Here is a 24,311-nt window from a genome sequence, read left to right as displayed (position 1 = left end):
TAAAAAAGTTCTGTCAACATTTTTGTTGCAGAAAGTTCGCTTAATGTAGTTTTTGGATGCAACAACAATACTGCAATATTTGCTTAAACAAGACCCTTGTTTTAAGAATCATCTTAGTTCTTTTCAGGTGAAGTGAAGGTTAAAAAAAGATGCAGTGTTGTATGTGCATACATGCATTTGTTCTCATCTTTCAAGGCTAAAATCTCTTACTGGAAATGGAAACAATAAAAATTCCAAAGCCACATCCATATAGGCAGCTTTCCCAATTCCATCTTTAGTGATTTAGAGCTTTTATGTAGTCTGAAAGTTTCATTTGTAAAACTGATGTCTTTTACTCTGATGCCTTTATTGCCTTTATACATAATCTGTTCATTAGTTTTAGTATTTAGTATAAAAATTTTGATACACATTGATCAAAACTATGAATAAATACATTGCCCATGATGTTAACCTTGACCTCTAATTTTAGCTTCAGGATCTCTTCATCCTGCACATACTTTTCTTAATTCTTGGTAAGTTCTTTGGGAATAGCTGTGAAAACTTTGTGAAGATGGTAAATTTGTTAGAGTCAGCATGGGTTAGGATTAGTCCTTGACAGCAAACAGCCCGAGTTCTGCTCTGGGGAAGCCTCAAAGTCTGCACAAAAGTATTGGCCCTGAGAAGTTGCAGGGAAGCGTTGGTGTTTTGCTTAGCTTGACATGACACTGCATAGCAGTGTGCAGGTGAGTTTTCCTTCTGTTCCCTTTTTATATATCAGTCAGAAACACATCCATGTTTTTTGATACTTATTTTAGCATTTAATAAGAACTTGAAATAAAAATCAGTTTAACAGAGATGGTCAAGTGAGTAGGTGAATATCAATTTCCTGCAGCATTAAAGCAAATGACTTGCAGTGGAAGCATGAACAAAAACATATGGGAGCATTGATCCTTATCCATGCCGCTTATTCCAGACAGTAATGTCTAAAATAATTTACGTGTTACCTTTTTCCAAGACAAGTAAAACTAGGGAAGAAGGACTAGCCAAGCAGTCACCTTTTCTGAAAATGTGTCTGGGTTTCTGACAGTTGGGCTATAGAATGGGAAAATGAAGAGCCCTGCCCTTGAAGACAGCAGGCACTCATGTCCTTTTGTGTGGGAAGGCTCTGTTGTCCCACTGCTCCTTTCTGTACAGACACACAAGTGGAGCTTGGTCCTTGTCCTCCCTGTGCATCCTTTGGTTGTGGATTTTAAATAGATTGCACCTACCATGTGTGCTGTCAGTACTGACAGACTGCATTCACAGCAAACTTACTAAAGCTTTTTCTGTATTTTATGGTTTTAATTCTGGTCTCTGCATAGGAGATGGGTTTTTTGCCACACAGGAGCACAAACTGGAAGCTCTGGACAGTGTAGTCTGGAATGTGGGGTGCCTGGGGCCATGTGCCATTGCTGCTTCTCAGGAACAGCCCCTCCTCCTTACCTGCAGAATTAGGGCTTACACAGGGGGTCAGGCTGTACTGCCCAACTTTGAGTAGTGGCTGTGACAAAGTGTGAATTCTTGATTGGAATTGCTTGTGTAGATGACCTCAGGGGGGAAGAAACTACAATAGGGCTTGGGATGCAAATCCATTGCTGTACCCAAAATGTTGGCCCAACTTCCACAAGATCTGCGTACTTGCACCAGGCTTTGGGCTCAGTTTTGTAATCTCTTTTTTAACTCCTTTTATTCCTCAAATTTCCTCACCAAACCAGTAGTCCTTGATGCTGCCCTGCTGATGTTCTCTGGCCTCACCAGTTTTGGAGTTTAAATTCCCAATGGGTAACTTCACACAAACCTCTTTTGAGTCTTGTTCTTCCTTCCCATCCTTGTTCTTGCCTTGCTTTCTCCTCCCCCCAAACCGAAAAAACAACAAACCATTAAATACAATAATTCTGGTTCCAGCTACACCCATTGCTGTGTTCTTGCTGCCAAAAGTCATGTTCAGGGATTAGTCATCCTCTCAGATTGTGCTGCATCACCTCTTGTGCACTGCAAGAGATAGAACTAAGGATCACCCCACGCAGAATTTCACATGTCTGCTGTGTCTCTTCAGGTCTTGTCCTATGGAAATATATTTTCCTTTCATTTTCATCTAAGTTATATTTCATAATTCAAATAAACCATAAGAATAAACTTGTTTGTACAGCTGTAAATGCATACAAACTGAGGGGACTAAGACAACATTTCTGAAAGCTGAAGATGCTAGATGAACACTGAAAATCTGTGAAACCCAGTATTCCAAGACTAGGCCCAACATCTTCATGGTGTAAAGTGAGATTGTCTCGGAGTTTCCCACGTGGTATTGAAGTTCAAACTGATTTAATTTTGTTCTTTTACTCACTTGCCTGGAAAAAGAATTTCATTTTAGTGGGGAAGGAATTCATACTGGGTAACTACAGAGACCCACTAGTAGATGCAGATTCCTGTCTGACCCATTTTTCCTTTCACTGTGATTAATACCTGAAGCAGAAAAGGCCAAGATGCCCAAATCCCAAAGGTGGGAAGGCCAGAAATAGGTATCTTACCAACACTAACTATAAAGAATACTACTTTGATTTAATGTGCCTGCTTTAAATGAAGAAAGGTCTGGTATATATGTCGTTCTTGTTCATCCACTGTGTGTAAACTATTTCCTTTGAATTCTGAAATACTTGTGGGCTTTGGGGGAGTTTTGTTTGGTTGGTTTTGTTGCATTCAGGACATTCCAGTTTCCATCCAAAATCAGCTAAACAAAAAATACAGCATAAGAAAAAATAATTTCTTACTGTCTTAATGTAAAAACTCCCTAAAGTGCTTAAACTATAAACTTTTCAAGCTGGAATACAAGAAAGCCAAAAGCTTGTCTTCCAGCTGCCTTACAGTTAGACTTTTTTTTTTCTTGAAGGCCCAATGATTTGCAACTGAAGCCAATTTTTTCAGGGTCAGAGTACAGTCTGATTTGTTTTGTTGGTGTCTTCCAGTGTCTTGTCCTCTTCTGTTTTTTCTCCACTGAGAATAGCTTACATATTTTGGCTTGTAAACACTACAATTACACTTGGGCAAAGGAGAGGAAGGAAAGTTGTAGAAAGACAATTTCTTCGGTTTTCCTTCATTTTGAGAAGAAGCATGAGGTTATTTGTTGGGACTTAAACCTTGCTGGCAGAAATGCCTGATCCCTTTGGTCAGTTGATCCCTCAAGGCGAGCAGAGCACTGATTAGTACTCACTCTATCTCTTATTTTGTGTGGAAATAAGGGAAGCTATGCAGAGGTGCTGTTGTGCAGAGATCATGAACTCTGAGTCATCCCTAGGCTGAATTTCCCCTGAATGTTATGTAACTCGAGTATTTATACAATTGGAATGCATGTATTATAGCTGGAGCACTTGAGAGTTCTCTTTTTCATGTGAGAGCAGAACCCCTGTTCTCAGGGTATGTGGCATAATACTGATTTCACTAATAAAGCAGTTCCATTGCAACATGCACTTGAGGTTGTCATGGAATTACTCCAGATTTTTCAGGGAAAAAATTTAAATCTTGGCACTTAGAATTCCCTGGGTTTGAATGGTAAAGCTAAAACAAAAAGTTGGTGCAACAGTGATCTATGCAGTCTTTAATCTCATCTATGATCTTCAATATCATCTTTACTTTCAAGTTTAACTGCTCTCATAACAACTCAGTTCCAAGTTTTCCAGAGCTTTGTGACAATTTGCTGTTATAAAAAATACAATACATAAATAGTAACTTAAATACAATGATAGTTTATGAATTAAGTGGTGTAGTTTATTTTTTTTTTTGAGTGTTCTTAGGGAAGTCCTGATTTATTGTAACATTACAGCCTGGAGCTGAAAGCCAGCACAGACTGAGCATTTTGATACTTCAGTAAATGTACTTAAATGCATCCTGACTTTTTTTTTTGCCTAGCCTAGGATAGGAGATAAACTTGTCTTTGTAGGGGCCAAACTGAGTTATCTTTTTTGGTCTAATGTGGCAATTTTTAACATTACAAAGAGCTTAAGGATACTAGATGGCCAAATCTCAGTGGCTGGCAGTCAGACTGCTTTTCCTTTGAAGATCTTATATGCATCTTTCTCATATGTCCCCAGAATGTGCAGCTGTGAAATTGTGGGCTTTCATTTTATTTTATTTTATCATAAGAAACGGGGAGGATTTAATTTCTTCAAGACAGAAGTCTCCAACCTTTATTGAGAGGGTAAAGGACTGATGGGATGTAACACTTGCCTTGAATGACATGCATTCTTCTTCTGTCTCCTCTCTTGTGGTTCCTTTCATGTTGGATCTTCTATAACTCAGTCCTGCACCGTTCTTTGTTTTAGCATCTCCCTTTTCCTTTTAGCCAGTGCCTTCCAATTTTCTGTGTATTTCACTGCCTCTTGCACAATTAAAAAAAAATCCTCGCCCAAAGACTTTTATCAGAGACAAGTGAATTCTTTGAAACAGCTTTTTTCACATCTGGATTGAAAAATGGTGAAAAGTATATGTATGTTGCTGGTAGAATTTCACCCTCCTGGAAATGTTTTATTTCAGCTGTAACTTATTATCCAATAGTGCTGAAACCAAAAATACAGTATAATGAAGTCTGGCTGATGCTTTGTTTTTCCACATGGCATGCTAATCTGGAAGTTGTTGTGGTGTCCTTGGGATTTGGATGTAGAAGATAAGAATTAGGAACTGTTGGAGAAATCTGCCTTAATTCTGAATTATACTGTTATGGAAAACATACTGGTATTGTAGCTGTTTTCTTAATGCATTACTCTTCTTCTTGGAAGTGGCTTTGCTAATTATTTTGACATTTTAATTGTTTTTATTCCATCATGAGTATGATGAGAGGTATGAGCTCACCATGCTTGTTGATGAGACCTTGGTATAAAAGAGAAGTCCTTTAGTCTCAGTAGACATGCCCAGCATTTCGAGGAGCTGGGTTTCCATTCATCTGAAGTCCTTGGTGTCAAGCAGTTCCTTGGAACTCCTGTGTTACAACTAAATGGGTTGGTGAAGCTCTGTAGCTCTGTGCCAGGATGAAATTTCAGTATAATCTACCTGTAAGAGGGCTGGTGGCATTTTCACTGAGCCCAAGGCAGCAGCAGAATGAGAGCTGACACTGAGCTAAATGGCTGCCTGGTTTTCACAGTGTAAGCGGGTGTGCATAGTTTTTCCCTGTTGGCTGGAGATGTACAGATAGGTTACACGCTGTGTCATAATAAATAAATGCTGTCAGATGTCTGCTCTGACCTGCTAAACTGAGAAGTAAAAATTCTTGAGTCTGGATAAGCTTAAAATGAAAAGCTGCTTTTGGGTAAAAGTGAGGCAAACCAATATATTTTGACTTATGGAGACTCAGAAAGACTCAATTTAAATTTGATAGGCTTTACTTAAGAACCATTTTAAGGTAACTGAAGAAATATTTGTGTTGAATTGTAAAGTTTTGAAATTCCCTCAGAGATGGATGTGGAGTCTGCTGTAGCTATTAGTGGTCATTTGAACTTCATGGAAGCTGTTGAGCATTTTGGGTTTGCTCTGTGGAATTCTTTTGAATGATCAGAACTCAGCCATGCTTATTAACAGACAAAAGTTCTCAAGGAAACCAGAGAAGCAGTTAATGGCTTGTGCTATTTAAAAGTAATAATATTTAACAGTTTTAAAAATGGTAAACATGATATTTTCAGAAAATGTATGTATGCTTTTGCAGGAGAAAAATAAAAACTTAATTCTTTGAAAATGCTTTCTTTTTTAATAGATTATGGAAGAAACAAATACACAGATTGCTTGGCCATCAAAGTTGAAGATCGGAGCAAAATCGAAAAAAGGTATTTTATTTTGTTCTTTTTATGGGGTGGGATTTGTTGTTAGCGTAGTAAAAACCAGAGAATAAAGAATTGGATTTTTAGAGTCACACATCAATACTGGTCACCTGAAGTATTTCCATTTCAGTCTGCTGTTGCTTACAGAAATTGCTTGTTGAAGTTATCTTGGCTTTATATAGGTATTTGATACACCAACCCGTTTTAAGGAGCTTGCAATTCTGTGAGTATTTATTTAATCAAAATTGTTTTATTAAGCATGTGTGCCTTCTGCTGTATGATTCTGTATCTAATCAAAACAGTTTCTTTATTTTACAGCAGCCAAAGCCAGTGTTTCTGGTAACATTTTAGATGAACGGGTGTTTTGTGGGGTTTTGTGTTTGTTTCTGTAGAGTACAAAGATGAGTGTTGGCCAAGCCCAGCAGAACAGTAAATACTCATTGTGTCCCTGACAGGGACAGCCTGCACACTTTTTTGGGGTCTCCAAGAAACCTAAGTGGAGCTGTTGCTTAGGAATGACCAGTATTGTGGTTTAAATTATGTTTCTTTTGGAAGTCCAGCCTATTAGTGTGAGCTAAGTATACAGCCTGGACATCTATTTTGGAAATAAACCTTCTTGTTCTGTTCTTAAGGAGTCATAGCTGTGACTGATGGAAAGCAGCACTTAATTTCTCTTCTACATAAAAAATATGAGATTGGGAACATTGCATGCATTTCTGTCCAGGCTGATACATATTTAAAAACCAAGAAAACGAACTTCAGATAATTTCTCTCCATGTTATATATAGAATGTATAGGTGGAGGTGTGGGCTAACCTTAGTAAATTAATAACATCTCTTGGGAAGAAAAATGATCTTTTTAGAAAGGTGCAGGATTAATAAAGTTTTTATGGTGTAAAGTGAGGTTGTTACTTTCCCACATGGTGTTAAAGTCCAAATTTATTTCATTTTTTCTTTTCCCCACTTGCATGGAAAAAGAATCATGCTAAAATGGGGAAGGAATTAAGACTGGGAAAATGCAGGTGTTCTGTATGTAGGCATTAATGTGTGGAACTAACATTTATAGTAATGCAGGTGTGACAAGGTCTCTGTGCAAACCTGGGAAGTTCTGTGTGCCCTCTCCTTGGGGTGCTGGGAATTGGTGCACACTTGATACTCCTCAGCAAGCTGAGGCACAAGAGTTTTTCTTCTGAGGGTAGAAAATAAGAAATAAAGTGGTGCCTGTAACTTTTCCCCCCTAATTTAAGTGGGCTTAGTTCTGAAGATGAAAAGCATGAATGAAAGGCAGTAAAAGAGGGGTAAGAGAGGTGGTTGGTTGGGTTTCTGCATTGGCACTTGGAGATGCAGCTTTAAATTAAATTAATTTAACCTCTTTATTAGTGACCTCAAGTAGAAGATAATGTGGTGAAGCTCTATCAATACATGGAATGAATTTGAGTACCATGGGAAATAAAACAGCTGGAAGAGTTATGGGCTGATAAAAGTAAAAATTGAGGAAAGGGAGCACATATTCCAGCTGGGCATACTGAGTGAATCTGCAGCGGGAATGATTATCCTGCAAAGTCCTTCTGCCAAAAGAAACTTTAGATAGTGAGATAGTGATGGGCTGTAAACAAGACATTTTAGCAATATGCTAAACTATTAAAAAAAGTGTTTCAAACGCCTGTGGATTTCAGGGTGGCTCTAGAGTTAAGACTTGTACTCTCTGGCCAGCTCAGGTGTGCTGGGTTGTGTGTATATACACATAAGATAGTAAATTACAGCCTGTGCACAAAGAGCCCCTTAACCCTGAGGTTCCTATTTCTTGTGAAATAAGGTGCAGTTTATATGTTCTGTTTACACTTAATACCAATTGTTTGCAATTCTGTAACTTTCCATTTGCAACTACAGCAGCTGTTTATATAGAGGTAAATATTCCAAGTGTTTAACATACTCTTAGCTTCACTTAATGACATTTTGTGATTGAGAGGAGAGTCTGCAACAAATAACTGGCTGGCTCTGCAGGGACTTGACCTCAGATCGTGCTCTCTCTGCCTGCCTCCTTGGCTAGAGCTGAGTGCCTGAGTCATTCATGAGGGAGCAGCAGCTATGGATGGACAGTGCTTTACCCCAGCCCCACGCTGGACCCAGGCATCGCCCAGACATGCCAGATTTTTGGTACAGTTTTGGAATATAATCTGCCTGTGGTTTCAGCAGCTTCACATCCTGTGTGTTGTGGCCTTAGGTCATTCATAGCTTTCCTCCCAATACAGGGGAAAACCAGTCATTAGGAAAACATTGCTTTTCTTTCTGTGATATTGGTCAGTCTGTCATGAAGCACTCAGGGCTCAGTGGTGTCGTTCTTCTCACTGCTGGTGACAGTTTTATTTAGACACTACTGATACTAAATCAATAAGAGCAAAGCATGCTTTGTTTTGAATTGAAGCACAAAGGTATTGAAATTTACAGCCAAGGTGTGCATAGTAAGATTCAGCAAGGATATGGAGGTTAAGTTCTCTACAAGATCCAGAATCCTTTTGTGATCCTTAAAAAAAATGTGCTATAGTGAAGCTGAAGCACCAAGAATAGATGACTTGTGAACCTCTGTATCATTTCTTTTCTGTTATATGGATTGCAACTTTTAAATCGATGAGTCCAAAATTCTTTATTTTAGGTATCGTAGTGGTAATTCATTAACTTACACTTGATAAATATTTTCTGATGGGGTTTTTGAATTGCAAAAGACTTATGTCTGAATTAGGCATAAGCGGATTTAAAAAAATTGCTAATTTGAATTCATTATTTAATGTGTTTTCTAAAACACATCATCACAAAGCTAAATTTAAAAAAAACTATTATCAACTTTCAACAGTTTCATAAGGGCAAAACAGGAATTTCCTGGTTTTAATGAACACCAGATGCTGTAGCCTTACTCTAGTGATGAGGAGGGTTAAAGCATTTAGAAATAAATGTTTAGAAAACACACAAACATATAAATCTTCCACAGCATCTTAAAGCAAGCCATTTGTTCAGGTTGCCAAAGAGATCCCATAACATGAAGGATTTAGGGAGGGAAGTGAACAATTTAAAGCTCTTCATGACTGATTCCATCAGTAATGAAAGAATTGGCACTGGCAGGGTTTGCTCTGCTTTACACTGGTGCTGTAGAGCTCAGGGTGTATCAAAGCCTCATGTTCTGGAGGTCTGGGATCTTCTCTAGTCTGGTGAATTAAAGACCAAATTGAGAGACAGTAACTTTGGCTCTCAACGTGCTTTTTTTTTCACTCTGTTGTAGTTACTGTTCCTTTGGAATGCTGTTAATTGTCTTTTAAAGATTTATTCAGTGGTATGAAAGCATGAGTAGGTTGCCAAATCCTAAATGATCAGATGCTGTAGTTCCACAAACGTTTTCCAAGCAGGCATAAGATAATGGGATTTTCCCTTTCCCTTTCTGAAACACTGTCTTGTTCTTGTTGTCCAGCCCTTTCTGCTGTGCTGTCATTGGTGCTCACATGGGGGACCAGGGTGGCTGTTCCTCAAATCTAGCCATGGATAATTTTTACTTTTGCAGAGGGGATGTTCTTGTTCGTTTACTAGGTGTCTGAACCCTAACTATACATGCTCGTATGTTTCCCCATCTGTTTGTGTGGAACTGGAATGCTTAATGCCTTGGAAGCAGGTGAATGTCATGTTAGCCAGCAGCAGTGCTTGTGGATAGGTACTGAAGGTGCTCTTTAGGAAATGGATATATGGGAGTTCAGATTTCAACTATATTCCTTACTCTTTTTATTTCTAAATTTTCCCTCCCCCATACCCCTGTGTCCCTATTCCAACAGCCATAAAGAGGTTGTGGGATGTGTGTGTGCTCAGAATGCAGCTTGGAATAGCTTTTGGGGGACAGCCACCATAAGAATCCCTTCAGCTCTTGGAAACTTAGTGGCTTTAAGCAGGAAGATGATCAGAGAGTTGGAGCAGGGAATATTTTAGTATGTTAAAAAAGATGGTAAGGGGAAATGCAAGATAAATTGAACTTGCAGAACAGGTAGAACTCTTCCACCATTCACTTTTAAAAAGGACTTCGCTTGCTCTTTTTTCTTCCTCTTACTCCCATATTTTCATTCCTCTTCTATTTTCTTTAGTCTCCAGCTCTTTTTTTATCTGTATCATATCCTGAAATTACCAATTTCTTTTCTTTCTCTCTTGAGTTGCTGTTACTTTATTTTACCTCTTCTCTTATTTGCTGTTTCTGGCATTGTGACTTTTTGTTTTGCTCTTTTTCTGTTTTTCCTCTCTTATCACTGATGCATTTTAAGCTGGTCAATAAAAACCTATTTGTACTTTTTCCATTTGATTTTACATTTTACCAATTCTTTCATCTTTTTTAATAACTTAAAAAAATTTAAACTAGTTTGTGTTATCAAAGCATTTCCTACATGCTGTTTTTCATTAGCATATCTCCAACACAAGTACAGAGCATGTTAAATTCATATCAAAGGAGAATAGCAAGAAACATAGTGGTGCTGATGGTACTGGAAGGAAGGCAGCAATAACTGTCATTGGGCACTGCTGGCATTCATTGCCTGGCAATTTGGCTTCATTTTTTTCATTAAACTTTGCCTTTTGCAAATTATCTTTCAAGCCAAGTGCAACTGTTTCCCTGTTTGTATCCTGTGCTGTGAAGGTAACATGCACAGTGAAGTTAATAACTGAAATACCACACTTGAGGCAAATAACCAGAGAGATTTCAGCCAAATCAGTAAAACCTCACTCTGGTTTATTGGAATGTTGTTTAGGTACAAGGGAAGCATTCTGCCTGTTTCAGGAGGCGTTGTGATAAAAGGTAGAGCCTCCTTTTTGTTAAAACAAATGTCGCTGCTTAGTGAACTCAAGGCCAAGCTTGTGAGTTACTGCCTTAGATATCTAGAGGAAGCTAAAATGTTTGTCCTTTCAGACCTTTAAATCAACTTTCAGTTGTTTCCCAGTACTGTGATAGAAGCTGAAGTTGATATTTTCAGATGAAACAGGGAGGGAGAGAACCGAGAACTGCGGTGTCAGGCTGTGCAGCCTTAGGAAAGTGTGCCGATAAAATGCCAGGTTATTTCTTCTTTTGCCGTATCTTTCTGATAAATCTGATTTTAGGCTTTTTAGATAATTTGTTTTTCTTTTCAGAAATATGTCATTTTCTCAATTCAGTTTGCCAATGCAATCTTTTTTGAAAAGAATGTGAACTGCTTTTAAAGCTAAACCTCTAGCTTTAAAACCAGGAGTGGTTAATCTATGAGTAGTTCAGAGTTGTGCCTGCCAGTTCAGCATCCCATTGCAAGCACTTCATCATTTGCACATGTGTTCCATGGAGGGATTGCATCACTGCTTAAAACACAAGTGCATCGTAAGTTATGCAGTATTGCTCTTTGTACTGCAGCTGAGCTGAGTCCCACATTTGTACAGAGGAGAGACTGCCATGCAGGAATTCCACACTGCAAAAATCCCACCTCAGATTAATGGATGCGAGTGGGACTTTGTCAATGCTTCTGTCCAAACTCAATATTTTATTACTAAATATCAGTGATAATGGAAGAGTTAGTAACCCTCCACAGCATCATTATCTAGGAGTCTTGTGAACTTTAAACATTGCTGTAACCTCTTGTAGCATGTCTGGAAGTCTCTAGAGTTTCCTTCCCCCCAGGAAACACCCAGCCAATCAAAAACCACAACCCCAAAACCTCCACCAAACCAAAACACCCCTAAGCAAACCAGAGAGCTCAATGAGGCAGATGTTGAGAAACTTTGAGTAGAGGGAGAAGTATTTGTGTGGTATCAAGGGGTTTGGACCCTTGCTTCAGGAGATTCTCATTGCATTGATGGTATTTTGTAGTAAATGCAGAGTTTGGTGGAATTAACAGATTTCTCTGCTTTCAATTATTGCCAGGATTGCTGAAACACTGAAAGGGTTTTGGTCTAGGCCACTGGATTTACATTACATACCTAATCTTTTTCTAAATACCAGGTGTCTTGGTGTTCTTCAGATGCTGGCATGTCTGCAAAGGGCAGTTATGTAACCTGAAATTTCCCCAAGAAATTAGCCAAGTCCTAGTTCAGTCAAATAAACATAAAAGCAACTAGAAAATTCCTAATAGTTTAGGCTATTTGCTTCTTTGTCTTATGCAACTCCTAAGCAGATAATGCTGTGCTCTATGTGGTTGTGTGGATATCTTCCCTGAAGGAGCGGTGCAGAATTGGGAAATTGGAACAGGGAAGTAGTGGAGTTGCCATCCTTGGAAGTGTTCAGAAAAAAAAAATACAAACCAACAAGCCAAGCCAAGGCACTGACTGCCATGGCTGAAATGACAGGGTGGTTTTCAGTCAAAAGTTGGACTTCATGATCTTGGAGGTCTTTTCCAGCCTTAAAGATCCTGTGATTCCATATAGAATAATGACTGTTAGGATCACCTTATTTTTTAGGTCTTCGGTGTTTTCCTTTTCTTTAAGGCTTTACATACATGTTACTCCTTCTTAATATAGTAGCAGCCATAACAGAGGGTTTTAGTGGTTTCCTTAAATGACTTCCTTCTTCTGGGCCAAAGAGGCATTAGTTAATTTTTTTTCTTTTTTCACATTGTATATATATTATGCCTGATTTAAATTTTGTTAAAAAGTGATTTGGAACTAGCTGTATTGTGGAAAAACTGCAGAAATTAAAGATTGGGGATTTCAGAAATGGTTAAAGTTGCATGAAAACATTTTCTTGCAGAATGCTACTTTTCTTAGTTACAGTAGATTTGTTCTTAATTCTTTCAATATAGAAGTGAATCCTGCTACTTTTTTAAAGACTATGCCCAAGTAAAATGTGAGGTAAAACTACTCATTTTAATAGGATTAAAAGCCCTCCTATAATTTCATTCACTTCTAAAATTGCAATCTTTTCCTTTGTAGCCATATATACCCTCTAAAAGTGCATTAAAATGTTGTGAATAATAGGAAACTGAACTTCATGTGCTGGAATTGCTTGTGTGTCTGCCACTACTTACCTGTGTTGCTGATTTATCAATCTTAAAGGAAACCACTTTTAATTTTTTATTTTAATTTTTTTAAACACTCTTTAAATTACTGTAGAAGAAATTGATATTTTTGTTTCTGTAAATGCAACAAGGCACTGAGTTTTACTTTGCGCCTAATGTCTTAAATGGTGAATCAGCCCCACCTGGGAAGGTCACACAGCATCGCAGGACTACCAAGTGCTATAATGAATTTAGAACTCTCAAAGGTTTTTCATAGGTTGGATCAACTCCTGCTCTTGACCTACTTTCATGTATTTGTGTGCTGTTTCTAGCTACAATAAAACCCCAAAACCAAACCTGATCAAGTGAATGTGGGATATAATCAACTAGTTTTCCTGCCTTAAATTCTGTGCTATGAATAGCCACTTAATTGGTTTAGAGCCTTAAGCTCCAATTAAAAAAAAGGGGGTAGGGGAATTAATCAGGTCCTTGGAGACCTGCAGTCATAGGTGGAGTTTTTCTGACAAACTTGAGCTTCTCACCCACTAAGATACTTTTGAAAACTGTGCCAACTGAAAGGCTGTAACCCTAACTCTTGCTAGGAACCAAACATGTATGGAGTGAGGACTCTTCCTGTTCCTTTAGCTACGGATGAAGGGATGTAGAGTGATGGAGAGAAGAAGAGAGCATCTAAACTTCTGAATGGCCTGGATGCTTAAGCACACAGAGGCAACTTTTGTATTGGTCTCTTATTAAGGTTTAATTTGTTTAGTCTCAACACTGATTTCAGTGTGCACATCAATAGAAGTGTTGGCTCAGCTTGCCCCAAGTCATCCTACAGCTTACAGAGAAAGTAATGTACTTTATCCCAGCTGGAGCTCTGCCAGCCACTTAAACCTGCTGCTGCTCTGGTGCCTTCCTTTGCTCGTGTGGCTCCCTATCCTTAAAGTCAAGGAAGCAACCCCTGTCCCTACCTGATGCAGTGAGGTGAGGGAGATGGTGGTTTGATGGCTGCTGTGGGCACCTCAGGAGAGGAGCTTTTCACCTGGTTACACAGCAGGCAACAGAAAGGTGCTGCAGGATGGGCTTTGGAGTTCACTTCATGAGTCTTTCCCAGCTGCAAATGGAAAGGGGATCCCAGTGCACCGGTTTAAGACACCTTCATGTAATAGCAGAAGGCACAATGGGTTTTGATCACCAGACCCCAGGGCAGCCTTATTCCACATGTGAATAACAACAAAGATGCACTCACTTGTGCCTTTTCCAAGCACTTGCAAAGGCAAGACTGCTAACCACTTCTGCTAGAAGCAAAATCAGGGAGATATGATTGTTTTCACAGCTGGCAAACAGCACAATTGTGGTCTTCCCTCTCTCTCCTGCCTTGCTGCATGCTTCCAGGGTGTCCCCTGCCTCCATGGCTCCCTGCTAGGCAGCTCAGCCCTGCAGCCTGGCATGCCCTGGTGCCAGTCCCACTGACGCAGGGGGCATTCAGGGCCGCTGGCTTGTGGGGGCCAGTGCTCTTTTGTCAGCAGAATTTTTCCTGAAGCTGCTTAATTTTGGTTCCCAAGGTGTAAAGTTGTGGGTCTGACTTTATACCAGTTCAGTAAAGGTTTTCTCAAAAATCTTGGCATTTAAAAGCCTTTTCCTTGTTGGTGCCCTTGACAACAGAACTGTTGGTTTGGGTATTCTGTGTCAGCTGTGTGCAGCAAAATTCCTTTGCAGCTCTTATTTGACCTCACTAAAAACAGGAAAAAAGATTCACCCTGTTATGCAATTGTCCAGCTAAGGACTATGAATATAAGTAGATTTCCTAAAAAAAAATTCTACCCATATCTTCAAAGTAGATGAATTGCACATATGATTCTGCAATGGAATTGAAAGTTGCTCATGCCAGGAGATAAAGGGGGCTCTGCAATGTTTTTTGAGAATGCTGGCAGTGTTTGGGAAAGGGGGAGTAAGATAGTTTCTTATCTATGCAGTGGTTCATAAAATAAAATTTCAGTCAGATCTGGTAAAGGGTCTGGGAAATTACAAGGTTTTTCTGTTCCTCAGAGTGGCATTAAACTTGTTTGACCTTGTTGCAGCAGAACTAATGCTATTTGTATTACTCTAGTACTTTTTCCTTTAGAGAAGGGATTATTAATCCTCTTGAGTATTTTTCATGAGAGAAGACAAACTCTTGGTGTTAAGTGTCCATAGTACATTTTTGTTCTTTTGTCACAATGTACTTTTTCTTGGGTTTGGTTGGAGAAGTGTTACAAAAGGCCAAGTGTCATGTTTCATTTTTTTTAAAGTATGATGTACTCCTGCTACCATATGTTTCAATCCTAATGGTTGAGAAGGCATAAAGGGATGCTGAGAAGTTCTTGCTACCAAAATAATGCATTACTGAATGAAAATGTCTGACACTAATATGAGTAACTGAGGGTGCTAATTTAAACACACCAATTATGCATTAAGTACGATTGAGCATTGTTCAGTGAGTGGCAATGATAGGTTAGTAAACAGGACTTAAATTCTTGTTTTGGTTTGGAACAAAAAAATGCCTTGAGTAGCGGAGGCCAGAACCCTCCAGCTCTCAAAAGCTTAGAGAAACAAAGATGCATGGCAGAAATCTACTTAAGAGTCTTGTCACAGTTTGAAGGAAAAAAAGATATGTCCTTGAATATTACTGGGGAGAACACTACATTTTTATACTATGAAGCAATTATACCTAATGTGTGATATTCTGTAGCTGACCAAAAAAAAAATATAGTCTTTCCAGGTTTTGATACAGTGTTTCTGTAACTTCCCCAAAGAGGCTTTCCTGGGGACAGGAGCACTTGCAGGTAGGGCTGGCTGCTGCATTCCCTGCTCCAAGCCTGATCAAGTCCTATAAACCTTCTGAAATTACAGTGTACACGAGTATCATCCTCTCCCTGCAAATTTGATATATTACTAGTAAAGTTCTGATATTTTTGAGTGCTTTGATTTCACGTGTTCTTTATACTGTGCATTCTAAATATAGACAGAGTCTGTGCCAAAGGCAAAGTGCAAACTTACAAAACCATCATTGATAGAAATTCTGGTCTCTCTAATGACTTCCTCTGGAAACTGTAATTTGAATCATAGGATTTTTCTGAAGTAGCACTAGAAGGGAATATCTGAAAAATAGCTGTAATAGAGTTTTCAGAATTTTAGACTTTTCATCTGTACAAACTTAACCTTGCAAAAAACTGTGCTGGTCATTTAATTCCATGATTACTTGGCAAGATTTTGTCTGTAAAGGAAGTCGAATCTAAAGAGAACAAAATCCTGGGCATAGCTAGTGTTCTGGTGACTTTTGTGGGCCAGATTTTTAATATTTAAAAAAATTTGTGTTTTTATGGTAAATGCTTGTTAAGCACCCTGGTAGGTTTGGCTTTGGAATTGGTTTTGTTTAGCTGGGGATTCCAAAACCATCTGGCAGTGCTCACCAGCCATGGCCAGTCTCAGAGGGCTGCTGGCAACATCTTCCCCCTGTATTAACTCCTGTGAAAGGGAAAGGCAAATGAGCTTTTGTTAATGGGAACAGAGCTGTGGGAAAGGACAAAGTTGGGAATGAAGTGGAATGGAGAGAGACACGGAGAGGAAATGAGAGGCCGATGAGGAGACTGGAGCCAGTTGGAAAGAGGTAGGTGGGATGGCAGGAAATGTGAGGTTGGAGTGGGAGTCTTAAAGAAATGAGGGTTTTGAAAGAATGGAGTGATAAAGAGTTAGTGCCAAAGATGGTGTAAATGGGAAAACAGATGGGAGGTGCAAAGGAGGAAGGTGGTGAAAATGCATATTCCAAAAGGTGCTGGGGAGAATTACAGCTTTCCGTTCATAGGTGCCTGGCATGGATTTCCAATACATATCCTTGTCTTGGAAATCAGATCAGACACAACTCTGAGGTTCTTACTTAATGAATGTCCTAGGGAGAAGCTGCTAAATGCTGCTGTATTGATGTGTACTTTAATTACTGTCCTAAACCAGTGATTCAATGTCTAACATGTCATCATTCCCATTTGATGTCTTTGTGCAGCTTCCATAAAGTTGCAGTTTTGATGGCTGCAATTTAAATTTCTTAAACATTTACCAGATGTCTTGTCTTGCATCAAAACATATGGATGACTTAAAATACCAGGAATGCAAAATATGAATTTCTAGTCCATGGGAGATGAGGATATTGGCAATTTCTACTAACAAAAAAATCGCAAAACGGAGTTAGTATGTGTGCAAGTAAACCAAGAGGGCAATGAAAAGGATTAATTTTGAGTGCAGCTTTCATCCAGCTGATTGGATTTGTGTCGAGTGCAATGTCAAATAATGTAAACTTGGTTTTGCAGAGCTGGAGGAGAGTAATAGCCAAGAAAGTAAGCTGTGAAAATACTGGGCTTCAGGAAAGTGCAAGCTTTTTTTTGTGGAATTGGCTTAAAATCCTCTAATGCCAAACACGCCCACTGAGATTTCCAGCAGTAAATTTGTAGCTATATGTGTGCAAATTCCTGTGTGTAGTTCCCCTCTGCTGTTCCTGCTGCCCTGAGTGCAGTGAGCAGTTACAAAGGGGAATTGACTTTGCTCACAGACGCACATTTGGTCACATCAAAGAAATCTGAATTGTCAGATTGAATGTGTGCTTTCTGTGAGGGGAAGGAATACTGGTTATTTGGGTGTGTAATTTTTTTTTATTTTCTTCTTGTGGATTTGCTTACTTGAAAGATGCTACAAGAAGGAATCCCTGTAGGAATGCCATGACCGCGTACACGAGTGCATTTGGGAGAGGAGCAGATTTTGGATTCCATAAGATGGAGGTAGTTCAGAGTGATGGGGTTGGAAAAAAAATAAACCAAAAGAAGCTACTGTAGAGAAGTTCATTTATAGCATGAATTACTGGTGGAATGCCAGACCAAGATAAGAAAGCTACTACAAAATGGGTTATGCTTTTAATCAGCTGACTCATTATATAGAAAATTGCTTCTTAGCAGTGTAAGCAGCATATCAGCCCAAAAGAAGGAATTAGCAAGAAATAAGAGACTCTTGGCCATTAACTCTTTTTTCCTTTTCTTCCTAACATACATTAACAGACACAGATATTTTTTGCATATTTTCTACTCCATCTTCTGTTATTTTTACAACTAAACTTTAACGTCACTCATTGCCAGCATCAGCAGCAGCTGAAAATGAACATCTGGTAACTCAGACCTGAGTGCCTAAAGTGCAATTTCTAAACCTGTGTCTGCAAGTGGTGCCCTTTGCTGTTCTGCTCTCATCTTCTGGCAGGGAAAAGATGTGAGCAACAGCTGTGGGGAGAGGTGGTGCTCTCTACTCCTGATAATAATACGAATTTTTGTCTTGCTGACTTCTTTCAGTTGCCAGTGCCTTAATCTGACACAAGTTTGTTTTTTTTTTAAATTTTTTTTTTGTATTTTTTCATGGGCAGGCTAAAGGTTATCCAGAGAGTGAGGTATGTGAGGCCATAGCTGATAACTAAAATATTGACAGAAACCTATGCCCAGCATTGCCATTCAGGAGTTAGACTGGCATAGTGGAGTAGGGGGAGTTCTGGGTCATATTTTGTGGTTTCTCTCAAGCAATTCTCTGGTTTTTAAGTCCAGTGTTTGCTGGTAATTTTTGAAGTAACTCTCATGCCTGGTATAATACACAAGTATTTACAGAACTCCTTTGATTTAATGCTGGTTGAAATTTACCCAAGTAAAATCAGTTGCAGGCAAGTTTATGAATATAACATATATTTATTATTGATGGAATTAGCGATTTTTAGGGGGGTTTTTGCTATACTTGAGCTAGAATTTGATTTTGCTACAGTTAATGTAAAACTTGTGTTCTCCCACAAGTATTTAGACAGCTTAACTGGGGACTATTTTCAGCTGACTTACGTTGTTCATCCACAGCTGGGACTACATTTTCATTATGCAAATTGGTGGGACATGAAATATTTGTAGGAGATGGCTGGAAAGGGACTGTAATTATTTTTTTCTTTAGAGAAACAGTTACTGCAAAAGTAACACAGGGATTTTTAATTTTTTTTCTTCCAACTGTGGATGTAGAACTTGAAACAAGGCTGATTTTCTTTGATTTTTCTCAGCATTTCAAATGGAACAGCACTGCCACCATTTTTCTGAGCAGACATACTCTCTGTCTGGAGCCCCAAACTTCCCATGTCTCACTTTCTTCTAGTCTAGTTTTCTTATAGCTTGCCAAGAGTGACAATGTTTGCATATTTTGCCGTTTGAAATGAGTGCATGCACGTGAATTATCCAGTTTTTCTTTGGCCAGTGGCTGCTCTCCTCAGGGTGAGATGTAAAGGTGGAAAAATCCCACTGTTTTCTGTGTTTATGATGTTTGGCTTGTGAATATTTTGAGGGGAAAAGTCTTTTTAGTTTAAGTACTTCTCCCAAGTATTCACTTCAAGTACTCAGTGCTAAGCTTCCTGATGAACCTCTGGAGTACCTATTGCAGCTGAAGGATTTGTTACCTCAGTGCAACTTTGTAAATGGTCAATAATTTCTGTAATGTGTTGCTGTTAATCAGTCTGTAATTGACTTAGAGACTTAAAGTGAGTCTCTTGCTGACATTCTGTTGATTGTTTGGAGTGCCAGATTAATTACAGCACGTATTGTAGTTGCTGTATTATGACCTCCATCTGCTTTTTATTAACTTTCTCTGTAAATGACAAACTGTCAGTGCAGACTGTTTCGTACCTTCTGAAGAAAAATTCCCCAAAACCCCACAACTGTGTACTTTAAAAATTAAAGAACCGTTGTGTTTAGATCACAAGTTTGTTTATTTCTTTTGTTTCTGGAGCAGCTGACTCAAGCACAGATGACTCCTCCCTGTTTTGCAATAAATAAATGGACAGAAAGACCATCCCAGGCCATTTGAAACTCAGCCACAGGAGTTGGTGTTGGTTCTCTCTGATCCGAGCAGTCGGACATGCACAAACCCACAGCATCCCTTGTGCCAGCAGCTGGCAGCAAATCCCTCATTTGCTGGAGTCACTTATCCCAGACTGCTGCCACTTCAGAAAGCAGCCCCAGCCATTAATTCTGCAGAGTAGGTGACAGGCAAGGAGGCTTTTAAAGAGAGTCACATTTGCCTGAGCCTTTTATCTCATTTCGTGTGCCTGCAGCCACCAGAGCTTAAAGTCATGGATTTGTACTGGTTCAGAGGAAGATGAAATGTATTTATGGTCACACTGGTGAATGTTTTAAGGAAACTCTAGGTAGCAAAGGAGCCAGCAGGTGTGCATTGTACTGTAACTACACTCACACGAGAGTGATTTGAACTTTGGCCGTTCCTGTAAGAGCAGGAAGGTTTTGGGCTTTTCTGGTTTTGATCAGGGCTTGCTGTGTTTTTTGTGAAGAGCAGTGATTTGCTTATACTTGGCCAGACAAGGGAGGGGTAGAATACAAACACAGTTGTAATATGAAGGGAATTATCAAGGGACTTAACATCCAGTGAGTGTGCTTGGCAGTAACTATAGTAAAACTGAAATTTCAAGCCCCGGAATGTAGTTACATAAACTTATTGCTGTAATTAAATTACTTGAGAGTACAAATTTGTCACAATCTTTCAGTGAAAACTGGAATTAGTTGATGCATTGGTTTTGGATTTTTAGGAGCTTCTAACAAGCAGATACCTTGCAATGTGCTCTGCACTGCATTTGCAGGTAAACTGGAGACTGAGAGTGTTCCACTCTGATGCCCATCTTTCTATTTAAACTCAATTTTTGGGACACCAAATGCAATTCATCAGAGTGACTGCTGAAATTCACATTGCAGAGATGCTCAATAGGTGATTAATTTCCCAGAGGTGAGTTTTGCTATTAATGCAATACTGGGAGAGACAGATGGACAGAAGTGATGCAGAGAAAATTCATCTGAGAACAGCTCTGGAATGACTTCTTGATTTGAAGGCAACACTGGGCATCTTTCAGGTGTTTGGTGTTCTTATTTCTCAGTGTACCACAAAGAAATTACCCTTGCAGCGGAACTGTGGGCAGTATTTGCTTGCTCTGAACCCCTCCATGAAAAGAAGAGCAAGAGTTTTTAAGTCACTGTTCTTCAGGAGATGAAGGTTCTCTTCCCAAATCAGCTGCAAACTGCCTGTTCTACTGGTGGTCCAGCCCCAGAATTGCTCCTTGCAGGGGCTGTGTCCAGAGCAGCTCACACAGGGGGTGCAGTCAGTCAGAGCAGTGCCAGGATTGGATGGGGGAGCACTGCAAGGAAGGCTGAACCTGAGGCATGAACTTCAGCTCATGAGTCAGATGATGTTTTTTATTTAGAAAAAGGAGTCACAAGGACTTGTTTGAGAATATGTGTGTGAGAAACTAAAATTATCTCATGATTTATGCATCAGAATTGCAGCCCTGACTATGAGTGAAGATACAGTGGTGTTATTTCTGATAGGAATGTCATGGCTGTTTTCTAGGTCCTCTATTAAGCTGATTTTGCAATACTATAGCTTTTTTCCTCTCTGTATTTCTTATTTTCTTTCCCAGGCATTGTGATTCTGTGTTTGTGCTTTGAGATACAAAGGCAACAGACATTTAAGTTATGAACTGTGAATTTGTTGCGTCCATGATGAAAAAAAATAAGCCATAACAGGCTTTGTGTCCTGCTGAGAAATTGCCTTGCTTTGGGTGGCTGCTTGGGCTAAAGGCTGAAGAGCAGCAGCAGCAGAGCTTCATGGCATGTGCCTTTTTGTAGCTGACTGTATTTGCAAAATGTCCCTGAAGTCACTTTTTGGAAGTAAAAGAAGGAATTTAAGTTGATCGTGGTGGTAACTAAAGTTGTGTAACTGAAATGGAGTGTCTTGGTGATTACAATTAATTCATTCTCATTTCTTCTTTCCAGGTTTTCTTCTCTACCTTGGCCTTCCCCTTCTCCCTTGAAATCTGGTCACTTTTCTGTTTAAATTGCCATATGATCTGTTACCTCTTCCTTGTCTTCCCTCTTTGCTTATGCTTTAAGAGAAGTCTTTTCAACTTCACTTCCTCTGTCAGTGATCCGAAATCCAGTCATCAATAGTTTTTTTCTCCAAACGTAATGTTGTACAGGTAATCTATTTTTTAAAGCTTATCTGATGTTTCTGGCTAATTTTCATTTAATTCTGGGCATTCTGAACATGATTTTTCTGTGTTCTGCTGGGATGTTTCGAAGCTGCTGGGAGATCCAAATGTGGGATTCAGCTGTGATTCATGTACAAGTGCATCTCATTTCTTTTAATTTGTGAGGCTTACATCAAACAGATACTTCACTCTGAGAGCCATTTTAAGTAGCCTGTTGCAGATTTTGACATTTTCTTTTGAGCTACACTGAAATCTTGGAGAAACAAGGTTCTTTTCTCTGCTCTACCAGATGCTGTGCTGCATTTCTTCAGGTTTCTGTGTGTGTAAGGTTGGTGTGTTACTCAGTCTCTGCTTTGTGAATATCTGTGTATGTCTGCCTGTGTGTAAGTGTGTCACTATAAATAGTGGAGAGAAGTGAGGAGGGGATTGCTGGCTGCACATCCCACAGTTGTTACAGAGCAGGGCTGAAAAGCAGTGCTCTGGTGGTTAATGCTCCTCAGGTGAGAGCATCCAAACTGTGACAAGAGTGAAGGGCTCTGTGTAAACTGCCTTCCCTGGAGGGAACAGCGTGCAGAACAGTGCAACAAGTGTTTGCTCTTTCTCAGCTTCCTTCTCATGTTGTGAGTTGAACAGAAATTCTTCTAAAGATGGTTTGTAGGTAGGTGCCAGTAATGGGGGAAGTTAAGAGTGCAAAAATCCTGGGAAAACAGTCTTTCAAATGTGTGCTCACATATAGGCAGTGGCTCTAGCTCCTCTCAGGGACATTTCATAATCAGTTGTTTGTCCACAACAAACAGATCCCTCAGAATGCCCAGAGCCTCAGGATATGTCTCCTCTGAAGACGCTATTAATTGCTTGCAGCCCATGTTGAGGTTTATGATGCTCTGAGTAGGCTTTTGATCATGCCCAAGTTAGCTGGGTGAAGTCTCGTTCAGACAAAATGATGCTGCAGTCTAACTTCAGCTAAAAAGCAAGAAAAAAGACAAGCCCCAAACAAAAAAACTACATGTTGTTGTTGAGTGATACCTCTGAGAATACTCAGGAGTCTGCAGTAGGAAATGGCTCATTGCATTCTGCCTTAGTACACGAGTAGCTTTTCCCTTCTGTGGTTTAGGCACTGGGAGGAGAAGTGAGTGCCCTGAGTTGTGTTGGAGAGAGGATGAGAATTCTTTTAAACTGGTAAGCCAACAGCACCGAGTGCCCAAGTGCTGAATTTAATTTATTATTCAGTCAAGCTCCTTTGCATGTGCCCTTACTCCTGAGCATTTGCTCCATGCTTTTAGCCTTCATGTTGCTTTTCCATGGCAATAGTTTGAGACTCTCTTGGCTATTAACAATCATGTACTTTGGTGAGGGAATGTCCACTCCTAAAACTGTACACACAGTATTTCTTAATTTATGGGCCTTAAGTAAATTGTTTCAATTTAATTATCCTTTGTTCCATATTAATAGGAAGCCTTATTTGACCTTCTTGCTTAGTTCACTTGTTTTATAGGTCTGTTTTTTCATCTTATTGTAGGGTGATCAGTGTATTTGCCCTTTCAGATGGGAACATACCAACTTCTATGTGTTAATTTGTTGTTTAGGGTTTTTTTTTTCTTTTTAACTTCTCACATAGCCTAGTGTGTTTTTCTTAGTACTTTTGGGACAGACACTCTCATAATTTGTCCCTTAAAAATTCTGGGTCTCTTTTGTCTTTTTGTTTGAATGGCTCAAGTTCTGTAATACTCTTGGGCTATTCAGATCTTAATCAGGCTCGTTAAGAATGACTGTCATCTGCCCTGGTGTTGCCCAGTTGTCTGGCTATTTTTAGAGTAGTGGTATTTTGGTATTTGTGTTACTTAACCTAAGGCTGTTCATCCTGTAAACAAGCTGGATGCATAGCTGTAGTCTGAAGACCTGCCCTGGACATTAAATGTAACACTTGAATTTCAGGAGAGGCTTACACAGTTCAATGGCTTCATTATTAGCAATATTTCTTGCCTGGGAGAAGTTGGTGTAGATGCATTTGCACTGGCACAAATATGCTTTTTCTTGGAGGAATTTTGTTTTGTTTGCTGAAGTGTCACACACAATAGTAGCAATAAAGCTGGAGGCTTGCTGGTGTAGCTGTGGACAAAGACTGGGGAGAGGAAACTCTGCCAAAGTGTGGAGTGAGGAATTTGAGGATAGGAGCAATAAAAGACCACTTGAAGGCAGGAGTCTGGCAAAATGAAGACTGTTGAGAAAAATTTCCAGCAGTGTCTGTTGTGTAACTTCAGCTTTCTATTCTATGTAAATATTCCTCCATTCTTAGTGAGGGGGGAAGGCCTGTTAAAATGAACTTTATCTTTTCCATTCCTAAAGAAAAATATACTGCCCTTCAAAATTGATGGAAGAGATGGATTACTATAGAATGGCATTTTTAATAGTTTGCATGACACTA

The 24,311-nt window shown here is 39.4% G+C and overlaps 1 protein-coding gene across 2 annotated transcripts in view; it reads left to right on the top strand.

The window, feature by feature from the left end:
* The window catches only part of BICC1 (BicC family RNA binding protein 1), an 89,915-nt gene that overhangs the window by 39,213 nt on the left and 26,391 nt on the right, over positions 1-24,311 (top strand). For both annotated transcript variants that reach the window (XM_030951771.1, XM_030951772.1), the window contains exon 3: positions 5,756-5,825. In XM_030951771.1, the coding sequence (XP_030807631.1) occupies positions 5,756-5,825 (70 nt within the window). The remainder of the gene's footprint in view (positions 1-5,755; positions 5,826-24,311) is intronic.

This window comes from Camarhynchus parvulus, chromosome 6, assembly GCF_901933205.1.
Source record: "Camarhynchus parvulus chromosome 6, STF_HiC, whole genome shotgun sequence".
In the NCBI taxonomy this organism is placed as follows: Eukaryota; Metazoa; Chordata; class Aves; order Passeriformes; family Thraupidae; genus Camarhynchus; species Camarhynchus parvulus.
Note: the sequence above shows the minus strand (reverse complement) of the source record. Positions and strands in the feature narration are given on the sequence as shown.